Source organism: Myotis yumanensis, unplaced genomic scaffold (assembly GCF_028538775.1).
Source record: "Myotis yumanensis isolate MYYU_CA2020_CCGP unplaced genomic scaffold, mMyoYum1.0.hap1 SCAF_8, whole genome shotgun sequence".
Classification (NCBI taxonomy): Eukaryota; Metazoa; Chordata; class Mammalia; order Chiroptera; family Vespertilionidae; genus Myotis; species Myotis yumanensis.
Window position 1 is genome coordinate 84,670,232 of NW_027223759.1, and position 22,835 is coordinate 84,693,066.

The 22,835-nt window shown below is 44.4% G+C and overlaps 1 protein-coding gene across 3 annotated transcripts in view; it reads left to right on the forward strand.

Annotated features, from left to right (window-relative positions):
- Positions 1-22,835, forward strand: part of CFAP221 (cilia and flagella associated protein 221) — an 89,564-nt gene that overhangs the window by 31,883 nt on the left and 34,846 nt on the right. For all 3 annotated transcript variants that reach the window (XR_011472442.1, XM_070423135.1, XM_070423136.1), the window contains exons 7-12: positions 2,126-2,229; positions 14,582-14,741; positions 16,940-17,060; positions 17,143-17,254; positions 17,451-17,559; positions 22,685-22,772. Coding sequence is in view for 2 of the 3 variants with exons in the window: in XM_070423135.1 (XP_070279236.1) it covers positions 2,126-2,229; positions 14,582-14,741; positions 16,940-17,060; positions 17,143-17,254; positions 17,451-17,559; positions 22,685-22,772 (694 nt within the window). In the remaining variant the exon portion in view is untranslated. The remainder of the gene's footprint in view (positions 1-2,125; positions 2,230-14,581; positions 14,742-16,939; positions 17,061-17,142; positions 17,255-17,450; positions 17,560-22,684; positions 22,773-22,835) is intronic.

The following is a 22,835-nucleotide window of genomic DNA, read 5'->3' on the forward strand; positions in this document are numbered from 1 at the left end:
GCAAAACAATGCGAATGTGCTTAATGCCGCTTAAAAATGGTGAAAATGGTAAACCTTTTATGTACGTTTTGCCACAATTTTTTAAAGTGTTTTTGAAATACATAAATAGGGTATATAGTATTTCCGCAAATGCAGAGTGCATCCCTGGTCGCTTGTTCCTTTTCCTGAACCCATTTCCTTTCGTTCCTTTCCAGTCTCCGGAGAAATGCCTTCACTTTTTCACAAGCACACGGAGGGGACCTCATTTGATTCCGCTGGTTCCCCAGGTTTGCAGCAGCATTCCAGCCTACACCACTGGGGCATGCGGGGCTGGGAGTGGGGGTGGTTGCACCAATGTGGAGGGCTAACTAAAGTTTGGGAAGGAATTAAACCAAGAGCAAGAAGGGAGTCAACGGCCAGCAAAAGAGAAACCTTACGCCTCCCTGACCCCAACTCTTCTTTGGTCTCTGCCTCTAGTATTGGTCTGAGCTTAGTCTAAGACAGTGGTGGCGAACCTATGATAAGTGTGTCAGAGGTGACACATGAACGCATTTTTTTGGTTGATTTTTCTTTGTTAAATGGCATTTAAATATATAAATATCAAAAATATAAGTCTTTGCTTTACTATGGTTGCAAATATCAAAAAATTTCTATATGTGACACGGCACCAGAGTTAAGTTAGGGTTTTTCAAAATGCTGACACACCGAGCTCAAAAGGTTCGCCATCACTGGTCTAAGATGAGACTGGTGGTAAATTCCCTGGGTGTAAATGTAATTAAGTGCCTGTTATGTGAACGTTTCTTTATGTAAATCTGTGTTTTTATTTGCCTGTATCGTTAAGGATCCATGAGTCTACTATGAGGCTCCAATGCCAGTGAAATTGTGTCTTTGAAAATGAGATAAGCAGCCCAGCAGGGTGGCTCAGTTGGTTGAGCATCGTCTGGTGCTATATCATTAACTAGCAACTAAAGGGATGTCTGGCCCTCTGTTTCCAATGAGCCACCCCTGATTCCACTGCTAGCGTTTATTTAGGGAAGGGACAAGAAAGAAATTTGAATTTATATTAAATTATTTTATGATATTTACTTACTATAAGGCAAATTTATGCTCTCTTCTAATATGCACAAAATGTGTACATGATCATAAGTTTAATTTTGTTTTTTGTTTGTATTTAAATCCTCACCTGAAGATATGTTTATTGATTTTAGAGAGAAGAGGGGAGGGAGAGAGAGTCACCAATGTGAGAGAGAAACATTGATCAGTTGCCTCCTTGTATACGCCCCAATCAGGGATTAAACCTGAAATCTAGGTATGTGCCCCTACTGGGAATCAAACCCGAAACCTTTTGGTGTTCAGGATGACGCTCCAACCAACTGAGCCACCTGGCCAGGCCCATAAGTCTAGTATTTTAAAGCTTTGGGTTGGGTTTTATTCAAAATAAGGAATCATTCTCTTATTTTTTTTTTAATCTTCATCTGAGGATGTTTTTCTATTGATTCTTAGAGAGAGTGGAAGAGAGAGGGAAAGACAGGGAGAAATATCGATATGAGAGAAACACAGTGATTGGTTGCCTCCTGTAGACGTGTCACCGTGAGCAGGACATTTATTCTCTGTTGTGCCTGTTTCCTCGTCTGTAAGTTTCCTCGTCTGTAAGGTAGATCATAGTACTACCACGCGGGATTAGAACCGTTGCTGTCTGGGAAATGTGGAGCAGGCTGGCCCCCAGGAATTATTGTTCTGGTGTTGACTGTTGTCATTGTTGTAGTTGTTTATTATACATTGAGTCTCGATTCTTTGCAACCGAAAGAGCTAGTTCTATGTTGAACACTGCCCAGGGTCACTTGTGCTGAGCAGCATGGGAAGGGTCTGGTGTCCTGTAGAAGAAGGCAGTGCACACATACTCTCTGGGGGTCCAAATCTCAGCTCCGCCACCTACTGTTGAGTGTCCTCGGACAAGTTACTTAACCCCTCTGTGCCTCATTTCCCCCCCAGCACCGCCGGTCATTCTGATGTAGACATCTCAGAGTGGAGTTTGGAGATCACGGTACTAGCCCACCCTGCCTGGTGGCCTGAATTCTATTCAGTTCCGTAGGCGGAAGGGAACTGCTAAGATTGCTGATATTTTCTATTTTTCTTTTTTTTGCAGCAAAAGATACGTTATTCCTTTGCAGTGCAGCTGCCCTGTAGATTTTGAGTTCCGTGTTGCTGTGATTCAGTCTCATCCGGCCTTTACTATTGAGCCAACGTCAGGTAAGGAGAGGCAAATTTTCAAGTTTCTAATTTCCTTACAGTTCTTAGACCAAAGAGGATTTGGAGAGTAGGTCTCAAGTTACAAAAGAGAATAAACCACACTTGGATATGTGCCGGGGTTCTTGTCCCAGCATCAAGAAGGGTTCAGCAATCTGGAGAAGGCTGTGTGTAGACTAAATAGGAGTCCAGAGACGAAGCATAATTTTGAAAGGCATTTGGGGGTCAGAGGAGCCTAGCTGAGGGAGCTAAGTTCTAAGTTCTAAGGTCTCAGGTCTCCTCGTCCCAGGACCCTATGCTTTTTATTAACACAATTTGTCCTGAGGCGAGGCAGAAATATACACTTCAAAGGGTACACACAAGCATTGTCAGAATGGGGGAATTAGCCTATGGCTGTTCAGGTGTTTGGCCAGTAGGAGGCAATAACATGTAGATTAAGATGCACTTTTAGCAGCCAACAATCATCCCTTTTCAGGTTTGGGGGAATGCCATTGCCACTCCAGATGATTGGTTTCCGGCAGATATGATATTTTCAAATGCGTAACGGTGACAGATTTTACATATCTGGCACAGTGTAAATTGGAATTAGACACTTGGAGATAAAAACACTTAGGATCATTTGTGTCACGCAGATAATTTAAAATAATGCCCAGGTACATTTTTTCCAAGATCAAAACTTGAATTGACTCTAATTCTAATTTTGCCTCTTGGTACCTTATATTCATCTTTCAATTCAATGTCAAATAAAATGAGAGTATTATTTCCCCCAAGCCTCCGAGTCTTAGTGAGGTTCCGATGAATGTGGACAGCCCGTCTCTACGTGCCCCAAGGACCTGGGTCCCCGTGCGGCTCAGGGCCTTTGGGAGAGAAATCCCCCCTGAAGTGGGTGCTGCGCCCCAGCTCCCAGCACGTGGTGTCTAGGTCTGGGATGTAAATAGCTGTCCACAGTGGTCCGCTGTGAGCATTGGGGGCTGTTTTTAAATGTCAGGGGAGTTGTCCATTTGTTTCCTGCCCTTACATCTTTGCAAGTACATATTTTGTCCAAAATGAGGGTTCAAAGCATAAACTTTGAATCACTTCTAAATTATAAAATGTAACTTGATTATTTCCTAGAGAACCAGGAGCCATTCTGAGATTTTTGCAGCACATTGTAGCCACTATTTATATTGGAGAAAACAGGGCTTGGTTCTCTTTCCAGAGAGAAGAATTTTGTTATTTTTAAGCTTTAAAAAGAAGATAAAAATAAATGGTTACAAAAAATAAACTAAACAAGGTAAAATTTCTGCTTTTACTACAGTTGATGTTCTCACAATAGGCCTTTTGGTAGAACAATAATAATAACAACACTTAGTGAGGCGCTGTTCTATTCTAGGCTATACCTATAGATAGAGATACATTATATACATACATTTAATCTGTACCAGATCCACATAAGCTCTACAATTATTATTTCTATTTTATAGACATAGAGATGAGACACAGAGAGGTTAAGTAACTTGTCCAAGGACACTCAGTAGTCAGTGGCAGAGGTGAGATTTGGACCCACTCCGTCTGGTTACAAAGTGTGTGCGTGCACTGCCTCATATGCACAAACTGAATTTCACCTTCACTCTGGAGAGGTCATAGGAATTTCACCCACGAGGTGTCGGTCAAATAAACTAGCTCCTGTGATCTTAGTCTGGACTCTACTCAGAGAGGTAGAGATTGTAGCAAGAAAGAGAGGGTAATCCTGCCCACGGTGGCCCGTCAGACCACATGGAACCTATGGGTTGTCCCTGAGAGCCACACTCTAAAGCAGGTCAGCTGAGTCCCGGTGAAAGGACATCGGGTCAGGGAAGGCATGGGGATGACAAGCCTGGAAATGAGAAAAGGGCACTGGAGGCAGGTTAGCTGTGTCAATTGTGAGAGTCGCTGTGGAGAGGACAGGAACGGGCTTGTGCCCTGTGGCTCCAGAGGGTAGAGCTAGAACCAGTGCATCGTCTGGACGCCCAAAGACGATCTCATTGCTTAGCAAGTAACTGGTTCGCCATCACTGGAGACTGGTGGGAATGCGACAGAGGGCAGTCAAACCTCAGATGGGGGCTTCAACTCGGTCAGTGCCCCAAAGTGTCCAACACTGCCATGCCCAGGATGACCTGGGCTCAGCAGCCCCGGGCTTAGCCTGCCCGGCCTGGTGGTCTATGATTCCATTAAGTTCCACAGGCAGAAGGGAACCGCTGAGCTTTCCGAGCAGTCTTGATGGGAAGGACTTTGAGGAAGGCCAGTGGAGCTGCAGTGAGAAGGTGTGACCGGAGTGGGGCAGGCAGGGGAGCAGGAGATTATGTGCTGGGAATGAAATCACTGAGGCCTCGAGAGCCTGAACTAGGCTGGTGGCAGCAGCAACGAAAAGGAAGGGAGAATTTGGGAAAAAGCTAGAGAATCTTATGGCCAAGTCATTCTTTAAAAAAAAAAATTCCCAAGACACAGAATATTAGTTTACCAAAAGGGTTTTGGAACACAACCTATTAAACACCTGTGGCTGTGTCCATAAGCAGAGACGGTGCTCGCACATATGAAACACTAAAACACCATGCAGGCCTTGCCACAAGCGCTCAGGCTGTGCACTGCACAGCCACACAATTCAGACCAAGGGTGATACCTGCGCACATTTCCTGCTCAATCTGAGAAGCTTTTGTGGTTGCTCTGGTGCTTTGTTGGTTGCTTGTCTTTTAAATTCCTCCTTTAAGTGAATTAAATTGAATATACCAGTTTGGAGTCGAAAGAGAGATGAGAGCTAGGGACATAAATGTTGGCACCGCCTGAACATTGACGGGTCGTAGGGCTGTGGGACTGGCCATGAGGTCACTCAGGGATTGAGTGGACTGAGGCCCGAGCCCTGGACACAGGCACTCAGAGGACAGCAAGGGGAAGTGGGTCCAGGGCAGAGACCAGGGAAGAAATCAGGAGAGTGTGGTGCAGGAGAAGACATGAGTGATGAGTGAATGAATGGATGGATGGATGAAGGAACAAGGACAAGCCCGGGCCCTTGAACTTTGGGAACCCCGCCTCTGGTTTTAAATGATCTGCTTCATGTGGATGGTGCTGCTGACCTGGCTTGACAAGCTGGTCTCCGAGGCTGACCACTGAGGCTCCTGGGTTGGGGTTTTTTTGTGTGTTTTTTTTTGAGGCTTCGCCCATCACTCTGCCCCACTGGTCTCGGCATTGTCTTGCTTTGGTTTCCCACTTTGTTGGTGCAGTGATACATCTTGGCTGTTATTCTTTTGAGGCTCTAGAATTCAGTGATGGCTTTTGTTCACCTGCAGTGAAACCCCTTGGCTGCGTGGACAGTAAATGCAGTTTGGGCAGCACGTAGCCCACGTGAGCTTGGGCTTTCCTGGCTTGTCAGGCATCTAGCTTGACCCATAGGCCTTGCAGTTGGACAGTCCAGGGTCACTTTTTCGGCAAGTAAGTCATCTTGCCTCCATTTCACAGGAAGACTAGGAGCTATAGGCTGATTTTGCGCAGTGAGCAGGAGTATTTTGTACGCACTGTTTCAGATACTTCTTTGCTAACTGATTGCCTAAAGGCCCGTGGAGCTGCCCATCGGCCCATTAGGTTATAAAGCAACCTTGTCTCTGGGAACTGGAAGCACCCAACATCCATGCCTCCCAGGCATTTTGTGCTCAGGCTTGCCCAGTGCCAACATTTGAGTAAAGCTAATTCCCCTTACAAGATCTGAACCTGACATAGAGCCCTCAACTTCAACTCAACTGGCCAGGTGCCCACCGGCCATCCTCATGCGAGATGACTGTACTGCCAGGAGCTGGGTCTAATGATGGCGCCAAGATTTCCCTGAGCTTGGGGGACATGAGTAAAGGATTCTGTGACCTGCCTTGTACTGTTGACAAGAAATCATACACAATTAAAACAGCAAGACACTGTGGATAATTTTGGAAGAGCCAGCAATACATGAGTTTGGCCAAGATCTTATTAGTGTTGGAGACCAGCCACATTCCACAGAACTGTGTTGCACTTGTTTACTTTTGACTACTGTGAGATCTCGGACATCCACCTGGTGTCACACACTCAGGGAGAACGAATCCAATTCACATAAATGGTAACGTAGCATAAAAATGGCTAGTTTAGCAAGAGTTCCTGGGGGCTATTGCCCAGTGTTCTTATTTCAATACTTTCATTCTCTTTTCTTTTTCAACTATGATGAACACATCAGGCATTTACAAATAGTTTTCTATTTTCATTGTCTTCCCAAATGTACATTTTTACAACTCTGTAATGATTTGGGCATAATCCCAGAGCCTTTGCTCTTGCTTTGTCCTCAGGCTACTTTTTGGTGATAGGCGTTACCCACAGGCCCTGGGCCACCAACCCAGCAGGCAGCACATCCAGCGAAGAGCAAACCCCTAACCCGGGTTGAGCATGAGAACACCGTGAGCACTGCACCTTGCTGTAGAGGCCGGGTCCCCTGTGGGCCTCCTGACTTGGGCGGCCCTTCTGGACTCAGCCCCTAGTCTAGCGACAGCCTCTCTGTCAAACCCATTCATGCTCCTACAATAGCTGCCATGCGCTGCCCACCTCCCAGCACTTAGCTTTCAAAAGGAAGTGAGTGTCACACCCTGTTTGCCTCTTTTTTTCTCCAAAAACTCCTTGACTAACCTATTTTATAGCATAACAAGCCTCACCTGCGGGGTCCGGAAGCCGTAGGGCGTCCACGGGCAAAGCCACTCCTTCCCGATAGGAATGGGAATAGGAAAGGTCACCCCGCTGCTCCTCCCTGCCTCACCACACGCCTGCGATGGGCCAATGGACAAGGATTGCCAGGGGAGGGCAAGGCCTTGGGATCTCCAGACAACAGGAGGCCCCGTAAAGTGTTTCCCACTGGTGGTCAGGACGATCGAGAATAGCGTCATCCCAGGAAATATTTGCTGACTGTAGGGCTACACAGAGGGATGGAGACACAGTGGTATCTTTGGCAAGTGACACAACTGAGTGAGATACACCAGCAAAGCGCTTCTGACAATCTTCCAGTTCAGCAAATGGAAGACCAGCCAGGCCACACGCAAGGTTGGAAAAGAATGAGCAGGAGAAGTGGAATCAAGAGATCAGACTTGTTCATGACTTTCTCTAGCACCAAACCTAATGGCCAGGGAGAACCGTTGGGGACAGTTAATATATAAATGCAGATGCGTTCCCTGTGTCCCTTATTGAACTGGTCGATGGTGGTGTGCTGAAGAAAGCGGGGAAGCCAGATAAGCAAGTGATGGCTCTTTAGGCACAGACTCCGGAGCAGCCCTGTCCTTTGGTGGTGAGGCTACATTTCACTAGGCTCGCAGTACGCCCTGAATGGGCGGCAGTGCCTGCACGCAGCCGCTGGCGCGATGTTAGCTCTCGCTCCCGCCTACTAACTGTTAGCCACACGCCGGACACCTCATTACACGCACTGCCTCGTTTCACCCACAGCCCTGTGAGGAGGGCCCATTGTCAGCACCTTTCACAGCTGAGGTCACTGAGGTGCAGGGAGGCCAGCTGGCCTGACCCCAGACTCAAGCCTTCGAGGACACCCTAAGCTGGAAGAGGAATGGTACCAGGAGGCTGTGAAATAGGAGAGGGGGCAAATAGAATGTAGCACAGACTAGAGTTTAGGAAACTTGTATTTTTGTGAGAGAAAAGTTAGAAAAATTAATAGTAGCTCTCAACCAAGCTTATGTATTCTTCTTGCCTTCAAGGGCCCTTGGTATCACCTGTTGAAGATGACATGTCGATTTGGGCTGGGTACACGCAGTTGACCACAGTGGCGGTCAGTGAACTTCACCCAGGGAACGATGCCTGTGCCCTGACCAAACTCTGTGCCCTCCATTCTGAAATGCCAGTGCCACTGGGCTCGGGGAGGGCGAGGCAGTGTTTGGCCCAGCCTGCGTCCTGCCCGGAATGGCAGCCTGTCTCCACCGGGGAGCAGGCCCTTCCGTGGGCCCTACAGGGCTGACTGGTGAGGGTAATGCACCAACAGAGGGAAAAAGAGGCTCGGGGTGTAAGTAAGTGTGGGAATATTGGGCTCAACACATATAAATATGTTTCTTTAAACGTGGCCTTATAAAAAAGGAAATGTGTTTGTTATAAAAAATCCCAAGACTGCAAAGAAGTACAAAATCCAATTTGAAAAATATTACCCAGAATATCACCACCCCAGAAAAAGCCGTCGTAGGCCTCTGTTGAGCATTGTCACACCGTCCGTGCTTCTGTGCAAAGAGCAGAAATGAAGGGGGACTGCGCACAGACAGTGATACAGGGACAGGTAAAAATAGTAAAAAAGCAGGACCTACCCATAATAATAAAAGTGTAATATGCTAATTAGACCAGATATCCTTCAGGATGAAGCCAGGACTGCGAGGGAAGCTGGTGCCAGCATCGGGGGGAAGGAAGGCCTACTCTTGCATGAATTTTGTGCATCAGGCCTCTAGTTGTACATAAAAATATTGGTTTTTTCATTTGATATTGATTGAAAAAAAACAGATGAAACCAAAGGAATTGCTGTGAATATTATAAGTGATACCCATTCCTAAAATGTATGACTACAAGTAAGAAATATAAAACATGAAGAGGTCACAGCCACTTTCTATTTCAATTGTGGGCTTCAACTTCAGCCAATGTCTTGGCTGTGGAAGAGAGGGAGTTAGCACCCATACACTTTCCCCTCCCCTCCTTACAGCTCCCAATTCTGTTTGGTTATGTCATCCAGTTTTGTAGCATTTGTATTCTGACTAATGGCCATAGTGCCTCAGTTACTTCGTTTCTATTTAAATGGAACTAGGAGCCCTGGCTCAGTGGGTTGGAGTATCATCCCTTACACCAAAAGGTTGCAGGTTCATTCCAGGTCAGAGCACATACCTAGGATGGATCCCTGTTTGGGGCACATATGGGAGGCAAACAATAAACCTCTCTCTCCCTTCCTCTCTCTAAAAGGCAATAAAAACCATACCCTCTCATGAGGATTAAATAAACAAATGAATGGAACTAGGGTTTCACCTCCATTCTTTGCTCCCTGTTTTCTCCATGTCTGTGTTTCAGTTCCTTTTCTGGTATCTGGGTTTTCTCATCTAGTGGCTTGCTAACCGAGGTCGCTGGGCGCTGCATGCCTGGAGTGCTGGCATGTCTGGGCGCTGCACGCCTGGAGTGCCAGCATGTTTGAGGTCTCTCTGCTGCCTGTCATCTTGAAGGGCAACTTGACTGGTAGAAAAGGCAGAGGAATGATGTGGGAGAAGAGATGATGATAATAATAACAGTAATAATAACAGAAACAATAACGAATGTCTACACATGTGGCAGACTCCACTCTGAACATAAACGCACTCAATACTCCCAGCAACTCTTGGGAGTCGATTCCGTGAGAATGCCCACCTTCCAGATGAGGAATTGACGGCAGAGAGTGTTAGGGAAGTTGCCCAGGGGCGGAGCTGGGATTGGCACCCAGGGCATCTGGCACCACACTCTGAGCTCCCTGGGAGAATGTCTCCCACAACTGCCCGGTGCTCACCAGGGCCGGGTGAGCGGTAGGAGAGTCTACGACAGCATCTGTCCCGTGAGCAATGGCAATTCTGTGGTCGCTCACTCTCTGTACACCTCCATGTCTCCTCCAGCCGCCTTCTGGAGTGGGCCTGGGGTCTCAGACGCTAGAAGTTGCCTGGCAGCCAGCCGGTGACTGCATCCGCTCCCCTCCCTGCTGTCTGTGCTGTTGGGATTGGGTCTCTTTGTCATGATCCCCACTTCTGCAGGGCCCAGCCACACTCCCACAGGGGAGTTGGATGTGTTTTCAGGGCTGTGACTCTCACTTGAGGGGAAATCTGCTGCCCCCCCCCCAGCTCTCAGATGCCACGTGCCTCAGTGACAGTAGCTGGCAGGCATGCTGCTCAGCTGTGCCTTGCGGTTGTGGGCATGCCCCTTGTTTAATAGATCTCTCTTCTCTTTCATTTGGCACTTTTTTCCTTGTTGTTTTGGTGAGTGTGACGGGATGGTAGTCAAGTTTAAGTAGCTTCTTTTCTTCCTCATTCACCAGAAGTGCTGCTGGGGTTGTGTCTGCAGGGTTCGAATCCTCCCACTTCCTCTCCGGCCTTCGCTCAGAGCCCAGTCCTCAGCACCTGCCCAGCATCGGGCACTGTGACAGGAGCCATGTTGGAGTGAAAGAGGGAAGCCCAGCGTGTCTGGAGGGTGTGAGCAAGGGCAGGAGGCCCTGGACCAAACTGGAGAGGCTGATGGGGACTCAGTCGGGTAGGAGTTAGGGTTTGGTTCTGAGCTGGGCATGAGTCCATTGGAGGCTGCTAAGCAGGTGGGGGCATGACCTCACTTGGGGGAGAGTGTGTTGGAGCAGCAGACAGTCCCTGGGGAAGGCAGCTGAGGTGGGCCTGGGTGGGTGCTGCCATGGAGATGGGCGGGGTGGAGGTGGAGTGGACAGGCTGAAGGGCGGACAAGCTGGCAGGGTCAGCAGGTGGCTCCTGGTTTAGCTTGAGCAGTGGGCGATGCGGGGGCTCTTCACTATGCTGCCAGCAGCTCCTTGAGTTCAGCAATAAGCACTCCTGTGCGGTCACTCAGCCCTCCCAGGCGGTGCTGGGCACGCTGCCCGGCACAGTGGGCAGGCGGGACACGTGTGCTGCACGCACTGCTCCCCGCAGTGGTTGTGGGCCCGGCAGTCAGTGACCTGCTGACCGGCTGAGTTTTCCCAGCACCTTCTCCTCAGGCTGCTCCTCGGCTGCCCACCCGTGCGGCAGAGCCCCGCCTCTCATCCTGCGCCCAGGGCTGTATTTTGGGTGTTTGGTGGACGGGGAGGAAAGGAAGATTTCAATACTACGTATCCCTGGTTCCAGTCACCAGCGCTGGCTGGAGGAAGAAGGGATGAAAGATTAAAATAAGGATACGTTTTTCCAAGAAACATTTCCTATTCTTGACATTTTTTAAAGTGTATTTTTATTAATTTGAGAGAGGAAGGGAGAGGGAGAGAGAGAAATAGAAATGTCAATGATGAGAGAGAATCATTGATCGCTGCCTCCTGCACGCCCCACACTGGGGATGCAGCCTACAGCCCGGGCATGTGTCCTGACTGGGAATCGAACCGTAACCTCCTGGTTCATAGGTCGACACTCAACCACTGAGCCACACCGGCCGGGCTCTTCTTGACATTTGAATGATCATTTCTTACACAAGAAGTTACAACTTGCTCATTTGGCTCAGACATCGGGAAGAGCACATTGACAGGACACACACCCTGTGCCAGGCATTGTCACAGACCCTGTGCATTCTTTTCTCCTCACCCCATTTTACAGATAAGAAAAATGAGGCTCAGGTAAAGTAACCACGCCAAGTCACAGGGTTCGTAGAAGGCCGAACAAGGGGGTGAGTCCGCGTCTGTATGGGCTCTGGCCTTTCCTTGTCCACACGCTCTGGGCAGCAGTGATGGCTTGCGATTGTCCCAGGGTGGCGTGTGAGTCAGCTGGAAGGAACACCTTGCAGCCCTCCCTTCTGTAACCCAGTGAGTCAAACAACTGGTAGAGTTTGTCAACAGCTTGTTCATGGACAGTTTCTAAAGTATTAGCTATTAAATTCCCAACTGGGGCTTGGAGAGATTAAGAAATTTGCCCCAAAATCAAAGCTAGCGAAAGCCTAAATTTGGAAGATTAAGGCTAATACCTACTGACACTCCAAGCATGTGGGAGAATGGTCTATACTTCCTGAGCTCTTTGAAGAAAAATGTTACTTAAAAATTATAACGACATTGTAATAACACTATATGGACATGTAAGAAAATAATTTTTTGCCAGAACCGGTTTGGCTCAGTGGATAGAGCGTCGGCCTTCGGACTGAAGGGTCCCAGGTTCGATTCCGGTCAAGGGCATGTACCTGGGTTGCAGGCACATCCCCAGTAGGAGATGTGCAGGAGGCAGCTGGTCGATGTTTCTCTCTCATCGATGTTTCTAACTCTCTATCTCTCTCCCTTCCTCTCTGTAAAAAATCAATAAAATATATTTTAAAAAAAAAAGAAAAGAAAATAATTTTTTTAAAAATAATCCCCATCCTGGGCCTATGCCCTAACAAATAATGTACTTTTTAGTTTCCCTTTTCTTTTAGTAACTGCCCATATTTATGCCTGTTTTACATAATTGTGATCAAGGCAAATATATAGTGGTATTTTCTGGTGACTTCACTTATAATTTCTAAGTGTTGTTACATTTTCTTCATAATACTCTTTTATTGATAAACTGGGGTTTTCTTAGCCTTTGTCTCTGCCTCATCACCCTCCCTGCCCTGGACTTACCATTATCCCTGGTTGTGTTAAGGGTAATGATCTGAATTGAATGGAAGCCACAGAATCATGGTTTGGGGAGGTTTTAAATGAAGTAGTAAATTTTGGGGTGCTCTTCTCACTTTTAAAACGTGCAACATTCTCTCATTTCTCCCACCATTAATTTTTGCCAAGCAATAAGCTATGAGAGCTTGTCACACCTTTGTAGCTGTTAACATTTGTCAGTGGGCTACGACCCAGTCCTGTTAACAGAGCTGTGTTAACTGGTGTCCCTGTTAATGGAAAAGGCCGTGTGTACTCCGGTTGCCTAGGTGACAGCCCCAGTGTGCTTTATGTATTCGAGCTGGACTGGGAGCACTTAAACATAAAGCAGCCAGGTCAAGGCAAACATTAATCCTTGCTCCGGAGCTTGTCCTTATTTTTTAAGTTAATGAGCTGGAGCAGAAGCACTAGAATGTCCTTAGTCTAAAGCCCCCAGTGAATTGCAGGTCAAACAGGTGTGTTTTCTGGTCAAGTGGGTGGCCGAGGCACTGAACTGCCGGGCATCATGGCCTTTCTCGGCTGATAGGCTGACGGACAGAGCGAGCGCTTCTGATTACCTCTTCCCTCCGTGGTCTCTTGAGAATCACTAGTGGCTGTTACTTAAAGATTTTCATTTCTGCCCTCAGGAAATTAACAAATACCTATTTCTGAAGCACTGGGCTTGGGATCCATGAAGATAAAAGAGCTTTGGGCCTGTTGTCTGCCTTGGGGGCTTGCAACCTAGTTAGGAGCTTGTAAGCTCTGAAAGGCAACCATTCAGGCAGTACTGGAGTCCTGTAGGGAGGACGGAGCTGAGAGGGGGTTCCCTCTCCTGGACAGAGAGTCAGGAGGAGTTTCGTGTAATTGGCGTTGAAGTTTGGATTCATTTACTCATTCAGCAAGTATTCATTGGGGTGGGAACACAGTTATGAGGAGGAGCCTGCTTTTGTAAAATTTACACTCAGATCCAGGGGGAGGTAGACGGTAAAGGGGTAAACTTTGTTTTGTTTGTTGCTATTTCTTGTGTGCCTGAAACAGCGCCTGGCATACAGTGAGTGCTCCAGGAATACTTAGCTGGCAGCATGGGGTGTCCATGTGGTTAAGCATAGAGAGCACGAGGGGTGTAAGGTTCAGAGGAGAGTGAAACGGGAGGGAGGGGCGCCAGAAATTTATGAGAGAATGTGCAAGGCCCTGCAGGGACAGGAGAGACCGAGGTGCAGGGGCATGAGGAGTCATTTGGAAAGCAAGCCGGAGAGTCTTTAATGGAGGCAGATCATTGGCCCCTCTCACACGGAGCACACGGATCCTCCCCCTCCACCCGCTCCCCGCTCTCCCTTTCATTTTTCCTTCATGTGTATTAAGCACTTGCTGTGTTCCATCCCTGATGGCCACAGAGACACAGGGAGGAATAAGACATGGTAGGATATTTGACTTGGAAGAGAACGGCTGTCCATCGTGAAAGTTTTGAAGTGAAGAATCCAGTTACACAACAATATGGGGAGTTTCATTATGTGGACAAAAATGTTCATGTGTGTTCCTGGCTTTTCTTTGTTGCTCACAGCATTCACACTGACATCTGGTAATTAGTTCAAAGACAGGAGTTCTGGGAGTTCAACTGTGATTTACTGATACTGATTGATATGCATGTATTTATGTAACTGACACAATCCAATAATTATTATGTAGTAATCTATATATATGAAAGCCTAAGTGACCATTATAACCAAATGACCAGAATGACCAGTCACTATGAGGCTCACTGACTACCAGGAGGCAGACGCTCAATGCAGGAGCTGCCCCCTGGGATCCCGGATTGGAAGAGGGCGCAGGCCAGGCTAAGGGACCCCACCCATGCACGAATCCATGCACCAGGCCTCTAGTTAGTAAATAAAATCAATGTAAACACCAAAAGGCAATTCACTTGTATTTATTGAAAAGACTATATAAAGAGGATAGAAAACTTGTGCTTATTCTGGGAAGAATGTGTGCACAGGGACTTTGGACTTTGCAGAAGTGAAAGTATCAGTTTTTTCTCATTTCTTCCCTCAGGGATAATCCCAGCTAATGGGAAGGTGAACGTGACTGTCAAGTTTATGCCCTTTCAGTACGGGATGGCACAAGTAAGAATGCAGTTGAGGATTTCCCAGTTCAACTCTCAGCCCTACGAGTGTGTCTTCACCGGAACTTGCTATCCCAACATGGCTTTAAAGTATGGCAGCCGTGGACTGTTTGTGTTTATCCTTAAGCCCTTTTTAAAATCCAGTCTTCCTTCCATTCTGTTTTCCTTCCTTCTAACAGAATGCCATCAAAAACTTACTTCAAATGCACTTTAAAGTATAATGGTAATGCATAGAATGTCTCTATGCTGTAGCAGCCATTGCTTCTGCCAAGAGGGGAAGCACTGACTGAGATAAAGGGGTTTGGGGGGGGGGGGTATATTCTCTCACTGATGATTACTGGTGTGCTGGTTGAATTTTTGACCAGATGTATGTGTTACTGTTCACTCAAGAAATTAACCCATAAGGCCAGAACAACATAACTCTTCAAAGTTTCAATATACTATTACAACTTATTGAGTGTCTCTCTGGGCAGTACCCACTGCTACTGCCATGGGAAACCCTGAATACACCCACAACAGAGGAGCCGAAATAAGTCCCATCTCACAGTGACTTCTACATAAGGCAGAAAGGGAAACGTGCCACACGGAAAGTGTGTTAAAACACCATCAACATTCAAGTCAGGAAAGATGTGAAATGGGGTTAGGTTGTAGATCACTACAAATTTTTTCTGAAGTTCTACTTTCATTTGAATGTGAGCTCGTATTTTTATATCCCAATGTATCTAGTTAATATTATGTTTTATCCTAGTATGCATGATTTTATCAAAGTTAAAAGGAAAATTTGCCACAGTATAAATACTAATTTTGGAAAATCCTTATAAATATTTCAAAAATGATAAAGAAATAGCTTGATATTCCTCTTCTTGTCACACATAGATATACATTGCCTATTTACATCATAAGGCATATTAAAAGTATAACTTCATGATTTTCTTCCTAAAGACATCACTTGAGTAGGATTTTTACTTACGTATCTTTCCACAGACAGGTCCTTAACTACACAAGAGCGTTGTATGGAAATGCTGATATACACTATTTCTAAACTGTCATTTTTGGTTTCCGAACTAGTTAAATATCTTATTTTGCACACTCCATGTTTTCAAGGACTATGTTTCAATACCTTCATCTCTCCCCACATGGCACATAAAATATAAATTTCACCATGGAGGAGAAAATTATCCTGCATCCATGTTCTCTGAAAGTTTCATAGGTTGCTTTTTGTTTCACTGTTGGGTGTGTGATAGACTTACTCGTGTCCTAAATTGGCATGACCAAATGTAAATCTCTATCACTATCTTAGATCCCTTCATTTATTTTTTTGTCAACACTAGCAATTAGATTTCTTGAGGAGACTGTTTTTTAACACCCTCATTTGTTATTGTTGTTGTTCCCCTATATTTACAGCAGAAGTGATGTCAAGGCTCTATAGAAATGTGGAGGCTGAGCTACAGCTCACTCCCTAACCAAGCGCCTCATCTCTGCACATCACAGCATGTCCGTCAGTGTGTGTGTCACCAGCGACAGGTGCTCCCATGCCGTGGGCCTTGCGGGATACCCTTACTTGGGCGCCCATGCTGTGCACTGGGCCTGTTCAATAGGTGCTCAGCAAATGCACATTGACAGTCAGAATGAATGAATGTTAGCATAGTCTTAACTTCTATCTGTAATACCCAGGAAATCTGTAATCCTATAAAACAGGTGTTCAGGTATTCTTGCTTAAAGAAATGCTCCATAGGTAGCACTTAGGAATGTAACATAGTCCTACTACATCTCTTTAGATATAACTCGAATAGTTTCCGTGGTCATGTTAGCAGCACTATATCTACATATGTCCAAAGCCAGTTTGCACTTGCAGAGAAGATCTCAAACATTTGAATCACCTTTTGAAAGATCTTATTACAAACAGTGGTCATAATCATTCTTTTGCTGTGAAGATAAATCAATGTAAGATTTTTTTAATGTAGTAAATTTAGCTAATGAAAACCAATAGCCTAAAAATAAATTATGCTAGAACATGAGAGCAATTTTCAGCATATCATGTTTTGCACTTGTTTTGTTCTTTGTGAATGTAAGTAACAACAGCCATTGGTAAACTATTTTGATGTAAATGGTTATCCTTTGGTATACTGACATTGAATTTATTTTAGTAGACCAATGTTTTAGCACACCAAATTGACCTTCAATTACTAACTAATGGACCATAAGTCATGGTATTATTAGAAGGAAGATAGAAATGGGAATCTTGAGTTGTTTGATTATATACTAATTTAATATGTTTTAAACTATAGATTAGAAGAATTTGAAAGATTAAATATTCTTTCTAAGAAAGTAGACATTCCTGCAGAGAAGTCAATGACAGGGATAAATTTTCACCGACTACCAGCAAAGTTAAAACCTCCAAAGGTTAAGGTAAGTGGGCATCATGTTAACCATAATGGGAGGAGTGAGAGAGAAGCAAAATAATGACGTTTTCTTCCTGATTTGGTCCCAGGAAATTGAATATCAGAACTTGAGATTTCCAGTAGATTTATCAAATCCATTTGCTGTGGCAACTGTTTTAAACCAAGAACCAGGAAAATTGAAAATTAAAGAATTAAGAGAAGGTAACCAGCTGGTCCACCATAAAGCAGCACCTGGACAGAATAGGAAAGAATTATTGCCTGTGGCATTTACTATTCGTGAGCAATAACAACAAAACCCAATTAGGTCGCTGAGTTTTATATTTAGAAATGTGTTTTTCTCTCAGCAAATGATTCTGATTTGATTACCGGTATAATCATTGTTTGCTCCTGTCCTCAGTTTTGGACCAAGGCAATGAGATTTCAAAAACAAGACAGATGAAGGAAGCACTTTTTGAACAGAAAGTCAGACAGGACACTTGCGAAGAGATTGAAAATCACCTTAGATGGTAAATATTGAGCAATTATTTGTATCAAGTGACAGTACTTTGTTTTGAGTAATGGCTTTTTTATATGAGACAATGAAATGTCATAACTCTTGAAAATTTTGATTATTCTTTCCCTCCACTGGACCCTCTATTTCAGAGCAAAGTTACTTTTGGGAATAAGTCAGTGTGACCAAGCTATGCCCTTTCCTACGTGTGGCCAGCCAGTGGCAGAACCAGCGTGCACATGGAGAAGAGGGACACTCCTTGCTTCCCGCTGCTGCCCCGGCCGCCCCCAGTCTCACCACACCAGGAGCCCCATGGGTCTGCTGGGAGCCCAGCAGTACAGGCTGGGGGAGGCTGCTGGTGGAGGTTTTAAAACTCAGATACGAGACTGCTGCCTGTGCTCCTGCAATCAAAATGGAGCCCTTTTCACAATTTCTTACCAGGTCGCACCAGGCATTTCCATGTGTTCAGATTCAGCTAAAACAAACTTCAGAAACTCTTGCATTAAGCTAAGAATAAAGACTTCAGTAAAGGGTCTTTTAGAGGCCATCTTGTCCATTCCCCTGCCTAAGAGCTCCTCACCCAGCCACCCTGCTTGCATGGGAGGGGGAGTGCCATTTGTTCTCATGGGAATACCTTCTACTTCAGCATATGTCTGTATTCAGGGTGTGACCTCAGCTAAATAGGAAGTATGACAAGTAACTGAAGAGCAGTTTTAATAATTTTTTATTACAGTTGACATACAATATTATATTAGTTTCAGGTGTTCAACCCAGTGATTAGACATTATATAACTTACTAAGTGATCATCTCAATGAATCTAGTACCCATCTGTCACCATACATAGTTATTACAATATCATTGACTGTATTCCCTACCTTGTACTTTACATCCCCATGACTTTTCTGTAACTACCAATTTGTTCTTCTTAATCCCTTCACCTTTTTCACCCAACCTCCCACCCCTCTGGCAACTGACAAAATGTTCTTTACAAGTCTGTTTCTGTTCTGCTTGTTTCTTTATTTTGTTTTTTAGATTTAGTTATTGTTAGATATGTATTTATTGCCATTTTACTATTCATATTTTTAATGTTCTTCTTCTTCTTAAATAAATCTCTTTAACATTTCTGGTAATACTGGTTAAGTGGTGATGAACTCCTTTAAGTTTTTCTTGTCTGGGAAGCTCTTTATATGTCCTTTGATTCTAAGTGATAGCTTTTCTGGGTAGAGTAATCTTGCTTGTAGGCCTTTGCTTTTCATCTCTTTGAATATTTCTTGCCAATCTATTCTGATCTGCAAAGTTTCTGTTGAGGAATCAACTGACAGTCTTATGGGAGCTCCTTTGTAGGTAACTCTTTATCTTGCTGCTTTTAAGATTCTCACCTTATCTTTAATCTTTGACATTTTAATTATGATGTGTCTTGGTGCAGGTCTCTTTGGGTTCATCTTGTTTGGGACTCTCTGTATTTCCTATTGTATGTATGTCTATTGCCTTCAACAGGTTAGGAAAGTTTTCCATCATTATTTTTTCACATTTCCTCCTGTCTCTCTTCTCCTCTGCCACCCCCATGATGCAAACATTTGTTCACTTGAAGTTGTCACAGAGGCTCCTAATACTACCCTCACTTTTTTGGACACTTTTTTCTTTTTTCTGTTCTGATTGGGTGTTTTCTATTTCCTTATCTTCCAAATCTCTGATTTGATCTTCAGCTTCATCTACTCTACTGTTGATTCCCTGTAATGTATTCTTCATTTCAATTAGTGCATTCTTCATTTCTGACTAGTTCTTTTTATGTTTTCTAGCGTTGTTTTTGTTTTCTACCTCTTTGTTGAACTTCTCAGTAGTTCATTTATTCTTCCCCTAAGTTCATCGAACTTCCTTATGACCAGTGTTTTGAACTCTGCATCTAGTAGATTACTTGTCTCCATTTTGGTTAGCTCTTTTTATGGAACTTTATTCTGTTCTTTCACTTGGGACATTTTTCTTTATCTCCTCATTGTGGCTGCCTCCCTGTGTTTGTTTCTATGTTATGTAGATCTCCCAGGCTTCGTAGATCGGCCTTGTGTCATAGGTGTCCTGTAAGGCCCAGTTACACAGCCTTTCCAATCATCCAAGCTTGGCATTCCAGGTTGATCCCCATGTGGGCTGTGTAAACCCTCCTGTTGTAGTTGAGCCTTGATTGTTGTTGGCACCTCAATGGGAGGGATCTACCACAGGCTGACCAGCTGTATGCACTGTCTGCAAACACTGTGGAGGGTCAACTGTTCAAGGGTTGACCCCACAGAGCAGGACTTTTCAGCAGGGCTCTGGTGCCTGCTGAGTGTATCCCTTGATGGAGATGGTTGGGTGGAGCTTTGATGTGGTCCAAGGCTGGTGCCCACCTACCGGCTCAGTGGGGAGGGACTCAGGAAAGGAACAATGGCCTCTGCCAACACTTCTATCTGGAGAAAGCTGACCCTCCAGCTCTTGCCCTGATGCCAAACAATTCAGTTCCTCCCCATATGTCCCTGGTGCTCTTCCAGCAGCTCTCCCAGTGCTGGAGCTCAGAGAGAGTGAGTCTGAGGAAGTCTGCAGATGAGTCCTTTAAGGGGAACACCTGTGACTCCCGCTGCCCTTCATCTCACTCAGGCATAATCCCCATTGGTTACGGGGACTTCTTTTCCTGCCACTGGAATCCTGGGCTGGCAGGCCTGGTGTGGATATGGGACCCCTCACTCCTCAGGGGGGACCTCTGCAGCCTAGATATCCCTCCCAATTTGTATTGCCACAGGTAGGAGTGGGACCAGCCCATTCCACCAGTTTCAATGTGGCTTCTTCTTTGTATCCTTAGTTGTTGGACTTCTGTTTAGCTAGAATTCAGGCAGTTCTGAATGATGGTTGTCCTATAGGTTAATTTTTATTTTGATGATGTTGTGGGAGGATTCGCATACCAAATTTACTTATGCACCATTTTCAAAGAGCATTTTTAAAAATATTAATTCCCTATTATAAAAATGAACACGTTGTCATGGTAGAAAACTTGAAAAATATTATTTATAAAGTATTGGGAGGGGAAAATAATCACTATATTTTATCACTCTATATATTCTTTTCAAATAATAATAAAAAATAAAAATAATCAGTATGATGCAATGGCCATGTCCTTCCTTCTATGTTTGAAATCACATCCTAAATTCAATTTCTCCCAACTTTTTTTGTTGAAAGATTTTAAACCTGCCAGTAACACCCGTATACAGTTGATGGAGGTTCCCCAGTTGTTAACATTATGCCACATATACTTCCCCTTACTTTCTACACACACACACACCCTTTTTCTGAACCATTTGAAAGTAAATTGCAGGCATCATGAAGCTTCACTCCTAAAGACTTCAGCATGTAGTTCCTGAAAACAAAGACATTCTCCAACATTACCATAATCACTTCTGGGAAATTTAAGATTGTTGCAATAATATTGTAATAATCAGCCCATACACAACATTACCCAGTTGTCCCATTAATGTCCTTTATACCTGGGTTTTTGTTTTTGGAGAGGAGGAATACAGGGTCCAATCAAAGCCCATACAATTTGTATTTAGTTTTCATTTTTCTTTAGTCTCCTTTAATCTAAAACAGTTCTCCAGAAACACCCTTCCATTCTTTTTTTAAAAAATATATATATATTTTTATTGATTTCAGAGAAGAAGAGAAAGAGAGAGAGAAACATCAATGTTGAGAGAGAATCATTGATCAGCTGCCTCTAGCATGCCCTTCACTGGGATTGAGCCCGCAACCCGGGCATTTGCCTTGACCAGGAATTGAGCTGTGACCTCCTGGTTCAATCACTGAGCCACGCCAGCTAGACCCCTTCCATTTGTAAAACCATAGCTACTACTTATTTTTAACATGTACCAGGTTTCATGATAAATACATTACATACCAGATATTTTTAAACTGTGATAAAATGCATAAAACATAAAATTCACCATTTTAATAATTTTAAAGTGTGCAATGCAGAGGTTTTAGGTATATTCACAATATTGTGTGACTATCACCATTAATTAGGTCCAGAACATTTGCATCACCCCAGAAAGAAACCCTATACCCATTGAGCAGTCATTCTCATTCCCTTCTCCCCTAGGCCCTAGCAACCACTATAGATTTGCCTATTCTGGACATTTCATACAAATGGTATCATATAATACGTGGCCTTTTGCAGCTGGCTTCTTTCATTTGACATGTTTTTAAGGTTCATCTATGTCATAGCATCTATCAGGACTTCATTCATTTTTATGGCTGAATAATATTGCATAATATGGACAGACTGCATTTTGTTTATCCATTCATCAGTAGATATTTGGGTGGTTTCCATTTTTTGGTGATTGTGAATAATGCTGCTATGAACATTTATATACAAGTTTTTGTATGAACATATCTTCAGTTCCCATGGGCAGAGAGCAAGGAGTGGAATTGCTTGGTCATGTGGTAATTCTATGTTTAACATTTTGTGAAGCTGCCAAGTTTTCCAGCATGGCCAACCATTTGATATTCCCATCAGAAATGTTTAAGCATTCCAATTTCTCTACATCCTTGACAATACCTGTTATTTTTCTTTATTATCATCATCACCATCATCATCGCCATACTAGTGGGTGTGAAGTGGTACATCATTGTAGTTTGATTTTCATTTCCTTAATGACTAATGATGTTGAACATCAGATTTTTAAAAATATATTCTTACTGATTTTAGAGAGGAGGGGAGAGGGAGAGAGGGATAAAAACATCAATGATGTGAAAGAATCATTGATCGGCTGCCTTCTGCATGCCCCCCACTGGTGATCTAGGCTGCAACCCGGGCATGTGCCCTGACCAGAATCAAACAGTGACCTCCTGGTTCATAGGTCAATGCTCAACCACTGAGCCATGCCAGCTGGGCAAACATCAGATTTTTGTATTCATAAATATTTCAGCATGTGTCACTAGAAGATAAGCTTAATTTTATCTTCTAGAGCACATTATTCATCTTAATTATGTTGCTTAAGTCTACAACTTTTCTTCCCCATGATGTCTCCTCCAATACCTCAGCATCCCTTTTCAGTCGTAGAGTCTAGCTAAGAGACTCCGTTCTGATGGGTTCTGGAAGTTGTGTGTGTTTTTTTCTTTCCAGGCAGGTGCACCTTGGTAAAGACCATATGGCTTTTAAGTTTATAAAAGACCTTGCTGATGAGCAGCAAAAAATAAACGAGAAATACAAGGTCAGAATTACTTCTAATTGTATATCATGTAGTTCACTAACTATTTTGAATTCCTGCTATAGG